The 14,475-nt window shown below is 53.9% G+C and overlaps 1 protein-coding gene across 2 annotated transcripts in view; it reads left to right on the forward strand.

Annotated features, from left to right (window-relative positions):
• KAZN (kazrin, periplakin interacting protein) overlaps positions 1-14,475 on the forward strand; it is a 461,784-nt gene that overhangs the window by 405,386 nt on the left and 41,923 nt on the right. The window contains exons 5-8 of one of the 2 annotated variants that reach the window (XM_060032518.1): positions 4,848-5,037; positions 7,079-7,209; positions 10,366-10,416; positions 11,893-12,016. In XM_060032518.1, the coding sequence (XP_059888501.1) occupies positions 4,848-5,037; positions 7,079-7,209; positions 10,366-10,416; positions 11,893-12,016 (496 nt within the window). Of the gene's footprint in view, positions 1-4,847; positions 5,038-7,078; positions 7,210-10,365; positions 10,417-11,892; positions 12,929-14,475 lie in introns of those variants that run through there. The other variant, XM_060032606.1, reaches the window with a different exon arrangement.

The following is a 14,475-nucleotide window of genomic DNA, read 5'->3' on the forward strand; positions in this document are numbered from 1 at the left end:
AAGAAGCCCATATCCATTAGCGGTCACTCCAGTGAGCTATATATTCTCGTTGTGCCCATTTTACAGATTTGGAAACAGACTCGGTGTGCAGGAGGCTCACCCAGAGCTGCCCAGAGAGTTGAGAGGCAGAGCTGGGAGGTGGGCAGTCCCCGTGCTCCGTGATGGGAGGCCTCTGAAAGGACACCCAGATGCTGGCCTGAAGGAGGCGCGTCCTCTTACCAGCCATCGCTCATCCCTCAGGCCTTCCCCAGTGGCCTCTCCAGTCACTGAGCAGGCGGGAGACAGGGCTGCCAGCCCCGAGATCACGGGCTCCCCCCAAGTGCTAGTCCTGTCCACTCCCTCCCCCAGGAGCCTGGTTCCTGGTGACCTAGTTTTCTATCAACGTTCTCCAAAATAGGAGACAGTTCTTACGTTACTATGTACACTGTACACAGGGCTTCTCACCCTCAACACTGTTGACACTTGGGGGCCGGAGAAGTCTGTTGTGGGACGTCCTGTGCGCTGTGCGGTGTGCAGCAGTATCCCCGGCCTCCACCCACGAGATGCCTGTAGTGCCTCCCAACTGTGGGGAGTAAAGTCTCCAGACATTTCCCAGTGTTCCCTGGAGGGGGAGAGAATTCACGCCGGTTGCGAACCACTCCTCTGTAAAGTGTGGGATTCCCTCGTCTCAGTGTCTGTCTCTGCCCTGGCCGTGCAGTTCTAACACAGCCCCAGTTGGGGGCCTGCGTTTCCTGGCTGTGTGATCTTTGACAAGTGACTTAACCTTTCGGAGCCTGTGTTCATACGTATAAGACCTTCCTCCTGGGGTGATTGTGAGGTGAGGTGACGGGGAATCGGGGCAGGCTCCACCCACACTCAGTGGACGTTAGCTCTTGTTACTGATGTTGGAGACCTGCCTGTCCTCAGGCCGCGCCGTGACCAGGAGTCGTGGACTCCCACGTCCCGTCCACTAGCCAGTCATTTTGTGTCCTTGAGCTGCCCGGGCCTCAGTTTCCTCGTCTGTAAAAGTGACGGCCGCCACAGGCCCAGGCAAGAGTAGGGCGCAGTGAGGGACCAGCAAGAGGCAGGGTCGAGCGGCAGGGGTCAAGGGTGATCGCGGTTTGTTTTTTAACGGCCATGCTCTGGGTTGTTACCACTCCTGCCCTCTCTCTGAGGAAACCAGCTGGCCACACAGGCACACCTCCCGGCCCCGGACCACTGCCATCCTGGCCCAGCAGACCAGCCCTGGCCCACAGCCAGCTCCGAACACTGGGTCTGAGCTCAGACCCCCGGCCACACACATGAGGTCAGGGCCCACCCGAGCCCGACATTGTCCCCCAAGAGCCTCCCTCCACCCCCGGGCCTGCGGTTGTCGGAGATGGTACGGAGCCAGTATTGCCTCATCAGCTCATGCTGGTACCTCCATGCTGGACCTGCGACTACTGCAGCCTGAGATCTGGGACGGGGTCGCGGCCAGTAAGCCCAGGAAGAGGATGGTGGAGTCAACTTGTAGCTGGCGTCATGCTCCTTTGGTGCAGATGCAGCGTCTCCGCAGCTGGAGTCCACGGGAGCACGACCCTTCTCGTGTTTGCTTGGAAGGTTCCTGCCCCGGGATCCTCCCCGCCTTTGGCGGGAGAGACGTTCCCTAGCCAAGCTCAAACTCCTTGGAAAGCCGGTAAAGGGTTCCCTTTAGCCGCACTCACAGCATCCCTCCGGGGCCAGGCCTGTTCTCTGACTGGAAGTACATCGTGGCCTCCAGGCAGCTAGGAACCTGAGGGTGGGGGAGGGCAGGGCCCCCGTGCCGCTCTCCCTTTCCACTTCCCAGATTGTCTGATCTCAGGGAGGCATAAGTCATCCTAACAGCCTGCTACTTTTTGAACAGGACAATAGACCAGACAGTATCCTGGGCTTTCATGTGAATTATTCCACGTCTGACTCCTACTTGTGAAATGGAAACTGTTTCATAATAGCAGTCACCAACGTTCATTGAGCTTTTTTTTTACCGTCAGCTAAGCGTTCTCCATGGAACCCATGTTATCCCCATCAGACAGACTAGGACATGAAGGCACAGAGAGGTGAGGGGCCTCTCTTAGGATCCCCCAGCTAGGAAGTGGCAGAGCTGGGATCAAATCCAGGCCGCTGGATGCCACGGCCTAGGCTCCGAGGCGCTGTGCCGGGCCACCTCGTCCCACAACTTACCTATAAAAGTAATCCCTCTCAGTTCCCCATCTTACTGTGAGGACCTCGAGGCTCAGAGTGGTGGAGTAACTTGCTGCAGGTCACACAGCAAGTCAAATAGTAGAAGTGGAGTTTGAACCCAGTTCTGTCTGACTTTTGTCACATGAGGGTGTTTGAGCCAATTCTCCAGTTCCCAGGAGCTCAAAACTGCGGGCTCAGGGTTCTCAGCAGGGGGTGGAGGCGCAGAGGGAACTCCCAGCATTGAGTTGCATTTAATGGAAGAGATTAGTAGAGAAATGCTGTGCAGACTGTCACAGGAAGATGATTCAATGCAGCAACGAGAGAGAGACAGAGAGTACGTGCACGTATTTTAAGTTAGACCTTACGTGCCTTGTCTGCAGTTCACGTCTCTGTTTCGCTCTGTCTCAGAGGTTTAAACTCATGAGTGGACAGTTTGTGAGAGGTTCCTGTGCTCAGAATTCACAGGCACACCTGCCCCATCCTGCAGGACTAACCGTAGGCTCCTCCCCATTGTCAGGCAGCGATGATGCCAAGCCGCCTGCTGAGGCAGAAGGTGCCGCTCTCAGGCCCAGACCGAGGGGAGATCCACCTGGAAGAAGGAAGCCAGGTGCGGACAGGAGAGCAGTCCTGCCCAGGCCTCTTCCTCGTGCCTTCCTGTGCTGCCTCAAGGGGCTGCTTATTTCAGTGGGCGACTTGGACTTGCCTGCGCTTTCCACGTGTGTGGCTGGGGATGTCTGCAAGAGGGCAGAGCTGAGGGTTAGTTAGCATGATGGCAGACCGACTGGGCGCTCATTTCCCACCCAAGTCCACCTTCCTGGCAGCCAAGATGGATTGGACAGGAGGAAGCAAGGGAGTGGGGCAGCTGCCCGCATGGAGCAGTGCCAGGATGGAGGGCTCGGAGGCCAGATGCACAGACACCTGGAGGGGAGAGCAGATGTGGTCCCGAGTGAGATACGGTGGTCCAGGAAACACGAGTCCGTGACACGACCTGCAGCAGGCACGCGGCAGCTCCAAGACACAGCCAGCCTGCTGAAGGATCGCTGCACCGTTCCTGGGTAAACTAACAGAGCTGCTTCCCTGGGCCGTCCGCCTGGACGTGGCAGAAGCCTGCTTCCATTTCCTCTGCAGATCTTTACTGAGTGCTTCACTGAATGTGCCCAGGCCCAAGCCAGGTGCTGGGGAGCCCGTGGTGACCAGCCGCGCCCCACTCTCTGCCTCGCGGATTCAGTCTGCGTCACTTGTGCTGGTTATTTCCTTGCCCCAGAGGAGCGTGGGCACCATAGAAACCACACGGGGCTCCCAGGCTCCCAGACTTGGGCCCCAACTTGGACATTGTGCCTGCTGTGCACACTTGGAGAAGTCACTTAACCTCTCTGAGTTTCTGGTTTCTCCTCTGTCAAGCACAGCTAATCCTACACCCCCTACTTGAGACCCAGGGCTGTTGCACTGAGCACATGGTATTTTTCTAAACCAGGGATTATTTACCAGATAATAACCAGAGAATATTACCTGGCTTGGGGGTGGGGCTGACTCCAACTCGGCCTCCCTCTGCCATAGGGGTTTATATTCCCTGGGGTCTGGCAGTGGAAGGGGAGTGATTTCATAGACTCCTGGGGTATCCAAGCTAGAGGGAGCCCTAAGGATTGGTCTAGGCTTTTCAGTACACAGATGGGGAAAGTAAGGCTCGGAGAAGGCAGTGACTTGTCTAAAATAACACAGCTGGTCAATGTGATGAGGGTATATCAGGCTTTAGGTCAAGAACTTCATTTCTCAGCTAGAATCTCTTTCTCAAGGACCTCTGCTCTGCATGGAGGAGCCCAGGGCCTTGGGGGAAGTATGGAAAGTTCTGGAGCTAGGAGAGAGATGAGGTGTTCATTTTAGGGGCAAAGCCAGCACTCATGGTGGCTCTGCTATCTGTAGTGACCCCCAGATTCACTGGAAACCTCAGTGTGAGGCCCTTGGGCCCCGCCCCGTGTGCCCCCTCTCCCCTGACATGAGCCTGGGGAGCTAGTGCAGAAGTGGAAATTGACTATGAAAGAAAGAATATGCATTAATACATTTCTAATATGTACCCTTTTTCTCCCCCAAATAATCTGAGATCACTTCTAATACAACCCCCCATACCCTGGGGGACATAATCCAAAGCTGGGAGAGACCTCAGGCACAGGACCGAGAAAGGAAGAGCTCTCTATCCCACCTGCCAGAACTCAGCCCCACGCTTGTCCCTGGGTTTCCTTGTGTCCCACGTATTCTCGTGTGATCCTGAGAGCCAGGCTGGGGGCTGCCCTATCCCCAGCACAGCACCTTGTGAAGGGGCCGTCGGAGCTTGAATTTGGGAGGAGGTAAGGTGCTGAAAGGCAGAATACCATTTTCTTACCATCTCATTCAAATCCCAGCTGGTTCTTGGAGAACCCGAAAGAATGAGTGCTAAGTGTGTCCTCGGTCCCCCTTTGTGTTCTCACTTTGTGTTGGCAGGAACTAAGGGGTAACTAACCCCAAAGCAAACCCTCATGTGAGGTACTGATTGGCACGCAGTGCAGAGCCAGAGACACCCTGGCACAGAGGTTGGATTCGTGGCTTTCTCACGATGGTGGGTAATGGCCAAGCAGTAGGCCGAGAGGTCCCCTTGATCACGTCGTCTTCTTCCTGTCCCCCGGCTCTCTCTCCAGGCCAAGCAGTCCTTAGCCACGCTGACCAAGGATGTCCCCAAGCGGCATTCACTCGCCATGCCTGGTGAGACGGTGCTTAATGGCAACCAGGAGTGGGTGGTGCAGGCGGACCTCCCACTGACCGCAGCCATCCGGCAGAGCCAGCAGACTCTCTACCACTCACACCCCCCCCACCCTGGGGACCGGCAAGGTGAGTCCAGCCCAGCCACAGCTCCAGGGGTGTCTCAGGAGGCCATCTGGCCCACTGGGAGGGGCGGCCTCTTTATTCACACTATAGCTGCTTTTAGGGGGGTGTAGGGGAGAAGCCATGGCTCAGGGGATTGAAAAGTCTAAGAGATGGACCTCAGGCATAGCTGGATACCGAGGTTCAGACAATACCTGGGTCTGTCTGACTCTCTCCATCTCTCAGCTCTGCCTGCCTCCATTCGACCTCATCTTTAGGCCACCTCTTTTCACAAAGCAGAAAACAGTCTCCAGCAGTTTCAGGCTTTTACGGCCCTTGAAGCCCAAAAGTCTTGAGAAAGAGAAATCTTTCTCTGTGTGTATAGTAAATCCCAAAGAAGGACTCTGATTGGCCAGCCAGGGTCACATGCCTACCTCTGGACCAATCACTGTGTCTGGCAGTGGATGCACTGATTCTCCAGTCTAGGTCACATGGGCGTCCTTTGGCAGAGGAGACAGTGAGAGCTCCTTGATTGACAGCTCCAGGTAATCACCGGATGTGTGGGAGGGGCAGAAATCAGTGTTAGGGGTGTTTGCTGCAGGCACCGAGGGGAAGAGGGGCCCAGCCTGTGGTCAGCATCTGTGCCCGTGGGCCACAGTAGAAGCCCCAAACTCCTCTGTACATCTGCGGCCCACTTGGCTCCATTTTCTGTCCCTCCTACGAGTGGTCGCAATTGTGTGACAGATGCAGGTTGGAGACAGGCAGCTGGTTTCTGGAGCCTGTGGGTCCTGCCGTCACCTAGCTGGGAACCCAAGTCCCTGACTCCAAAGCCCCACGCTCCTCCGTATGACCATATGGCCATTGGCAGCAAGGATTTTCTTTCTCAGTAATGTAGCCCTCCCTGCTCACATGCTGCCTGCACACAGTAGGTCCTCAGTCTTGTCGAGCAGAAAGTGCTTCCTCCATCCAGCGTCTGCAGACAGGAGAGCACTCTGCTGGGGGACTTGGGTGGGCTTCCAGGAATCCATCTACTACTGAGTAAGCACCTACTGCACACCAGGCGCCGTGAGCACTGGGGTTGGACATGGCTAAGACACCCAGACTGCCTGCATTCATCAAGCTGGCATTGTAGGTGTGAAGACAGAAAACACATGTAACTAAACTGACAAAGAATGATTACAGATTATATTCAGTGCAGGGAGAGAAATCAACGGAAAACAGGTGCTTTGTTGGGAAAGAAAAGACAGTGGGGAGAGCTGATAATAGGGGAAGGTTTCTCTCAGGACAGGCTGAGACTTGAAGGCTGAGGATGTGCCTGATGGGCAGCAGGGCCAGCGAAGGGTGAGGCAGGAGGGAGATGGTGCGTGTCGGGCACCATCGGAAAGCTGCTGTGACGTGAGCCGAGGCTGGTGGGGTGGGCAGGGCTGTATCCCCTCGGCTTGGAGGAGGACCGCACATATCTACCCCCCCCAGTAAAGAGAGACCGGATGCCTGGCTCTCATGGCAGTGAGGAGAGGAAGTAGAGAGGCCCTCTGGGAGGCCGCCATGGTCTTCTAGGCAAGAGACGGTGGTGGCCTGGGCTTGGGTGGTGGCAGTGGGGCTGGAGAGAAGTGGCCAGATTTGGGGCTTTGTTTGGAGGTGCTGCTGCGGATCGGGTGTGGGGTGAGGGGGTGGGAGAAAGAGAGGAGCTGGTGGTAGCCTAACGGCTTCTCTCTCGGGAAGCTGGTACTGAGCATATGTTAGGATTGCACCAGGCCTAGGGAACGTCCAGGTGGCTGGAGCACTGTGAGGACAGTCACCGAGGCCCCTGGAGCCTTCTGCCCCTTCCCCTTCACCCTGGTTAGGAGGGGGCCTAATTGGATCCAGAGGCTGGAGGTTCTTGCTGGCAGTGGCTCTCTGGTGACCCGTGGGGCTGTGAAATAGAGGGGTGGAGAGCTGGGCAAGTCTCTTCTCTATGTCTCAGTGTTCCCATCTGTATAATGGGGGCGTTGGGTGGACTGACCTACAAGTCAGTGAAGGCAAGGACATTCTCTCCATCCCCCACTCACCAGCTGTCCCTGCTTTCCAGCGGTCAGGGTGAGCCCCTGCCACTCCCGGCAGCCCTCCGTCATCTCCGACGCATCTGCCGCTGAAGGCGACCGGTCGTCCACGCCAAGCGACATCAACTCCCCTCGACACCGGACGCACTCCCTCTGCAACGTAAGGCCAGCAGCAGCAGGGCCTGGGCCTTGGGCCCCGCCCGGAAACCACAGGGGTGGGAGTGGAGGGGGTGAAGACCTACCCGCTGTTTCCTCTCGTCCACCCAGGAAGCATTCTGGCGAAGGCATTTCCTGTTCTGTTCTTTCCTTTTGCAAGAAGAGATGGATGTGGGGAGAGAAAGAAATGAGGCCTGTTGGCTCCTTGTGTCCGGGAGGGCAAGGAAAATCCAGAGGATGGCGGGCCTGGGTCGGCCTCAGGGTCTGAGCAGCCTGGGCTCATCTCTGGTGGGCTATGTCTGGGACCGTAGGCTTCTCCTCCCAGACCATACCTTCCAGGGCTCAGGACCTCACCACCACCCCTGTTTCCCTGTAGAGCCAGCTCTTGGTCCTGCAGGAATGAGCTGGATTTTTTTTGAATCTCCAGGAGTTTTTGCACATTTTGCCTCTGGAGAGGCATCCGGTGAATTTTTTCTAAGTTGTGTTTGCTTTGCTTACTTAATTACAGTTTTTTGATTTCATACTGGGTCCCAGCTACCAAGAGGCACAGGTCCGTGGCCACCTAACTCTTGATGGCTGGTGGGACAGACAGGCTCCCCAGGAGTGAGGGGGTGAACGAAGGTGGGTGGGTCAAGCATCTGAGGACAGGAAGACGCCACATCAAGGCTCTAATGTGAAACACTGGGGTCAGGATGTGGGGACCACTTTTCACATGTGTTCCATCATGCGACTGAGAATCCAGAGGGCGCCTCTGCCGCGTCCTAAAGACACAGTAGAGTCGGGTCCTCAGACACACAGGAAGCCTTTCTCAAAAACTCAGTCAATGTTTTATTAACCAGCGAGATGGATAAGAAACAAGAAATGAGGTGGATATCGTGCAAAAGAAAGACAAGATAACCACTACTTGCAGTGGGATGCTTATCTACCTGGAAAACCTCAAGAGAATAACCAGAAAAGCCATTAGACTAATAGTGAGAAGTACAGAACGGTACTGGTAGAATATCAATTGATAAAAATCAGTAACTATTCTATATTAGTAATCCCAATGGAAGCATTTTTTTTTTCCAAATCTAGAATAACAATGAAGAGCACTTAATAAAAATAGCTAAGACTGGGCTTCCCTGGTGGCGCAGTGGTTGAGAGTCCGCCTGCCGATGCAGGGAACACGGGTTTGTGCCCCGGTCCGGGAAGATCCCACATGCCGCGGAGTGGCTGGGCCCGTGAGCCATGGCCGCTGAGCCTGCGCGTCCGGAGCCTGTGCTCCCCAACGGGAGAGGCCACAACACTGAGAGGCCCGCGTACCGCAAAAAAAAAAAAAAAAAAAAAAAAAGCTAAGACTAAATTTGAAGTAAGTTGCCTCAGCATGGTGACATGGACAACAGACACTGCTGGCCGGGGCCTCGCAAAGCCACGTCAGGACGGGGAGGAGGTCACTTCAGGCCTGAATCCCACTCGGGGCTCGGATTCTGTTTTAACTGGGGCTTTAAGGAAGCAATCTGTTCTTCTCTTGTTCCCAGGAGAGAACCCTGGTGACAAAGGCTGTCCTGACAGAACCAAGACGAGGAAGGTGGGCCAGTAGAGGGGCCTCTGCTGTTACTCTCTTGTTCTGAGGGACCACTGTTGAGCTATACACACAGCCAGCAGTGCCCTTTGTTCTTAGCGTGGGCCAGATACCCTGTAGCGTCTGAGAATACCTTCCCAAGGGCCATACTTTGTCTTCCCATGGGGGGCCCACGGGGGCTTTGACAGCCAAAATGCTGCTGGAAAATCCATTCTGCAGAAAGAGTTCTTCAAAGGCCTCTTGAATTGCATCTGGCTCAGACCTAGCCTTTTGCCCAACTTGGCTTTGGCACATACCTGAGGCTACAGGCAGCAGATCCGGCATATTTATTCCCAAGCTCGCTTTACACAGAGCCCTGGTGCCAGGCAATGGGTGCTTTGATAAGCCAGTTTTCTACACATAGGCATTTCAGTGGGCTCTGGCCTCATTCTCTTCCCCATAAATTTGGCAAAGATGGCCTTGTACAGGGCCAACCTACCTTAGCTGCCTGCCAAATAGGTTCTGTTTGCAAACCTTGAGATGGGACTAAAGACTAAACTACCATTTGTTCCATCCCCACCCTCCCTCAACCACCTTCATCCCCCATCTCAACAGATGTGCACACAGGTAAGCCAGGAAGAGCCTGAAAATAGCTCCGGGTAACCGTCTGTGCCCAGGCATTTGGCCTGGTACCAGCAGGAACAGCCTGACCTGGAGTAAGGACTTCCCCATCCTTTCATGCTCTAGTCACTTATTTAGAGCAGAGGTGGGGACTCAGCACAGAGAGGCTGGAGAAGATTGATGGACATTGGCTCAGGTGACACATGCTTTATTTCTTGCCTTTTGCCTGCAATTCTGGAAGTGACCACCAGGAGTCTCCCTAGTAATGACTTGTGATCCCAGTGATCTATGGTACCCACCCCCAGGCAGGACAGACTGATTCTGGGATGTGGTGAGGGCACATGGTGTGGTACACTCACAGGAAGGAGCACTAGACCAGGGAGAACCAGACGGTCTTGAATTTGAGGTGTAGCTCTGGTTTTAATTAGCTCTATAATGTTGGACTGTCTGGAACCTCTCTGTGTACCTGTAAATCAGGCTAATGGGCCCTGTTTTGGCCCTCCACAAAGTAAGAGATTCATTGTGTTGTTTGTGGGGGAAATAAGCGGATGGGTAGTCGCCCAAGTCTTCCTGTCCCAAAATTCTTTATTTTTATTTTTTCTATAAAATTATACTTCTTTATGAAAAGCACCAAGTATAACCAACTTCAGTTCTAACTCTGTGGACCAATTGGGAGAGGAGCTTAGAGGACTTTGAGTGACTGATTTGTTGGTCAGAGGGTGTTAGGGGTCAAGAAGCCAGAGCAGGCAGGAGAGCATCACAGGGCCTCTGGCCAGGACCCCTGGTCCTGGCAGCATCTTCATGAACCCCAGGTGTCGTCATTGAGCCATTTGGAAGTGTCTACTTCAGGGGTGGAGGGTGGATTCCCCAGTACAGAAGCAGGGCGCTCCCTAGGGGATGGCTTCCTTCCACAGAAAACCCCATGCTCCACAGGCCACCTCTGCTCTCATGTGTTATGTGTCTTTGCTGTTTCATCTTCCTCTTCTCCTTTGGCTACAGGGCGACAGTCCCGGCCCAGTTCAGAAGAACCTGCACAACCCCATTGTACAGGTAGGTGTGCCTTCCCTGGCCACTCAGGCCCTCCCTCCACCCCACCTTGACCGTGACTTCACCCTTCTCCTCCTCAGCCCTCAGCACCACCATGTCCATACTTGGACACCCAGGGCAGACAGGAGTTAAGCCACTACCTCGGTCACACATGGTTCAGTGCCCCAGCCAGGCTCAGCACCTGAGTCTGCCCTTCCATGTCCTCTTCTAGATCTGTGGACCTACTAAGTGCATCACGCATCCCTGGAGAGTGTCTTCTCCTGGCAGCCAAAGGCTAATGACGTGAGCCCTGGGCTCTTTGGGCCCCTTGCTGCAGGAAACTTTTTAAAATTCATTTTTAACCTTTCAATACTCTATCCTCAGAGTGAGAAGGGGGCTGTAGGGAGGAAAACAACATGAATTTGACTGTCAGATGGGGTCTCTGAGATCAGCTTTCTAGTCCTGGGGTTCCCACATGCTGGTCTTCGGGACTGCTCGTCTGCATCAGGGTCCACCAGTGAAGATTTTCTAATGCAGATTCCTGGGCCCTTCACCCCAGAGATTCTGATCCACCAGGTTGGGGGAGGGGGGGTTGGCTGGATTTCAGGTAATCTGACATGGTTTGGGGAACCATTAGTCTAGTCTAACCTCCACCTTTTTGACCGGTAACACCACTCTGCATCTTTGTATAAAGCACTTGACAGTTTGCAAAGCCCTGCTGCAGACACCACCCGAGTCCCGTAGTTACCCCGACAGGAAGACCTCCTCCACATCATCATCATCATCATCATCACTGTCTTTGTCATTATTAACAATCCCCCCATGTCACAGACGAGAAACCTGGGCTCAGAGAGGCTGGGGGCTCTCCACGTTTCCGTGGGTAGTGACATAACTGGGATTAGAACCCAAACCCCTGCCTCCCCACTCTACCGAGGCCAGTCCTGCTTCTTGTCCAGGGCCTTAAGGTCTGGGGTCCTTGCTCTTGGCTGCCATGAAGCTCAGATTTCCTCCTTCCTGGTTTTCCCGGCTCTCCTATGCCCCCTTTTCCAAGGGGACTTTTTCCGCAGTGAACTTATTACACTTGCGATGCCCCCTCCGGATGGGCCCTGTGGTCAGCCGTGGCAGCATGCGTGGACGCGATTCTGCAAGCCCTCCACGAGCACTGGAAGGCTGTAGGCCAACTGAATTTAAATGATAGTACAAACCCCACCAGCAGCCGTTATGAATGCTCCTTATGTGCCAGGCACTGTTATAAGTGTTTTTACCCTCACTTTAGCAACATCCTCATGACAGCCTTGGATGGGTCCTAGTGTCGTCCCCGAGAGATTCTGTAACTGGCCCAAGTCCGCTCAGCGAGTGAGGGGCAGACCCTGTCATCCTTACCCACTGGTGCCTCCCACCAGCCATCCCCCACCCCCTACCCTTCCCTGTCTTCTGCCCCAGCTCAGCTTGCCTTTGTTCTTCTCCCCTCTACCTCTGCCACTTGGCCTGACTCCTCAGTCACTAGAGGATCTTGAAGACCAAAAACGGAAAAAGAAGAAAGAGAAGATGGGATTCGGCTCCATCTCGCGTGTCTTCGCCAGAGGGAAGCAGCGGAAGTCCCTCGACCCCGGCCTCTTTGATGGTACCGCCCCTGATTATTACATAGAGGAGGACGCGGACTGGTGATACCCGCCTCCCTTCGCCTGCTGCCCGGCGGGCGTGTCTGTGCGTGTGGACGTGCGTGCGAGCGGGGAATGCGCGGCTGGGCGTGCGTGGCGGTGCGTGTGCGCGTGCGTGGGAGCTCTCGCGCACGTGGGCGGGGGGTGGTGGTGCGGCTGAGGCCCGCTCGCGTGGGCCCCTCCCCGGCGTCACCACCTCTGTAATTGATGTACATACTACAAACGTGTGTGAACATGTCAACTCTCTGTTGTCCTCGGAGCGATACAGTTGTGTTGTTAATCTGGGTTTGTTTTTGTTTTTTTCAGTGTTTTTTTTTTTTTTCCGCATTTTGGTTCGTTGGGGTTTTTGGTTTTTTTTTTTTTTTTTTTGGTCCCTTCCCCCCTTCCCTTTTTATGAAACTTGAAAACTTGAAGGACTGCTGTGTATTTGTAAATAACAAAACTATTGTGCACTCCGTGCTTGTAAATGTCCCTCGTCCGAAATGCTACTTCTGGAGCCCGTCTCCCCGAGGATGTAGTCTGTGTTTGATGTTCCCCCCACTACACCCTGCCGCCCACCCGTCCCCCCGGTGTGAACGTGTGGGACCAGACCCTGTTCTCGGGGTGCGCCCGAGTCACTTTAACCCCCAAACGCCATCGTCATCAGGGTAAGGTCCACTCTCCACAAAGACTTGCGAGCCCAGCCCAGGGGCCCTGTCTTGTCTCGGTTTGTCAGAGGCCAAACGGGCTCTTTCTAACGGCCTGCCAGTTTTTAAATTGCGTTGCCGTTTCTTTCTTTACGGGGAAAAGAAAAGAAAATTGTTCCGTTTAATTTATTTGCACAAATGCAGAAGACTTATTCTATCTAAATTATTACGTAAATATTGGAATGTATATTTTTCCACGGGGGGCGGGCGGGAGGCGGGTTCTCTGTTGACTTGTCTGTTCTATGATCATGCTGCTGCCGAGCTGTGCAAGGTAGAGTGTAGGGTGGCCAGAACCCAGGGACCATTGGACTGCCAAGCTTGCTTTTTTCCGTTCTTTCTTCTTCTCTCTCCCCCATTCTCCCATCCCTGCATGGGAGCGCGCTCCGCCTTTCTTCCTGCCTGTAGCTCTCTCCAGGCCTTTCTATATATATTTATTTATCTGAAATAACAGAGCACTGACCTCAGTGAACAGAGTGCCTGCTGTCGTGGTCACCTTCTCTTGGGTCTGTCTTTTGAGAAAGGCTGCCGCGTACAGGGCGAGACAGCCGACTGCATGAGCACAGGGTACGACCACAGGGACCCTCAGCCCGAGTTGGTTCCCGAGGGTCCTGGAGCAGCACGCGTTCCTCGCTGCAGCTGTGTCTCATCCTTGGTTGATTCTGCACGTTGGCCAGGCAGGTGTCATGGGGGAGGCGCCCGTCTCAAGGGGCGGCCTGTTGGGGACACAGCATCCAGCACCAGCACCTCTGCCCTCCCCATTCTGCTTGGTTCCTCCAGCCACATCGCACAGAGTCTCTCGGGATCCCTCGGGCCCTCCTCCAACTTGTCACAGCAGCCTGAGCCTGCTCACCCGAGGAGAGAAGGGCTGGCAGGAGCATCTGCCTATTTGGAGAGCAGTGTTGGCCCCGGTGAGGCTCCACCAGCAAAGGAACCGTGAGCACTGTAACACCGGGTGATGGAGAACACGTGAGCTTCTAAGCCAGGGCCTCCTGAAGTCTAAAACTAGCTTTCCCTTTTCTTTTAACCTGTGAATCCCCCCCTCTGCACCACCTTAAATACTAACAGCTCAATTCACACATCCTCTAAACAACAGTAGTTGCGCTTTCTGCTAGCAGTAACGTTTTCAGCTCTTACCAAGAAACGGGAGAATTTTAAATGCTGGAGCATGTCTTATCAGAAGGGATAGGATATTTTGTCCAAAGTCTCTAAAACAAACAGAAAAGCCCCAGTCAGCTGCTCCCTTTCCTTCTGACCTGATGGGGGGGTTGGAAAGGAGTAGGCAGGGTACCTAATAAGGATCTTTCTGGCCTTTGGCTAAGCCGTTTCACCCAGCCTGGTGGCGGGGGAGAGCGGCCGGAGCTGGCATCTTTCTCTACAGAGAGATATTTTAGGAAATACTTTTCTCCCCACCATGAATTTTTTCCTTTTGGTTGATTTTTATTGTTTGCCCTTTATTTACAAGAAAATAAGATTGCAACCCCCTCCTGGTAATGATTTAGTAGTTCCTTTTCATTTCAGTTTTTGGAAATTAGGAGATAATTCTAAGAGTTACTAAGGATGATTTATTTAAGAGAACTACGTCAAATAGCGAATGAGTTATGGGTAACAGTAGATGAAAATAACCTTTCCCGTGGGAAAGGTTTCTCGAAGGCATGGATGCAAATATAAAATATTAAAAAAAAATCTAAATAAAGCTTATTTTAAAATATGATCGAATTCTATGTTATTTGATTGCT

The sequence above is a fragment of the Delphinus delphis genome, chromosome 1 (assembly GCF_949987515.2).
Source record: "Delphinus delphis chromosome 1, mDelDel1.2, whole genome shotgun sequence".
In the NCBI taxonomy this organism is placed as follows: domain Eukaryota; kingdom Metazoa; phylum Chordata; class Mammalia; order Artiodactyla; family Delphinidae; genus Delphinus; species Delphinus delphis.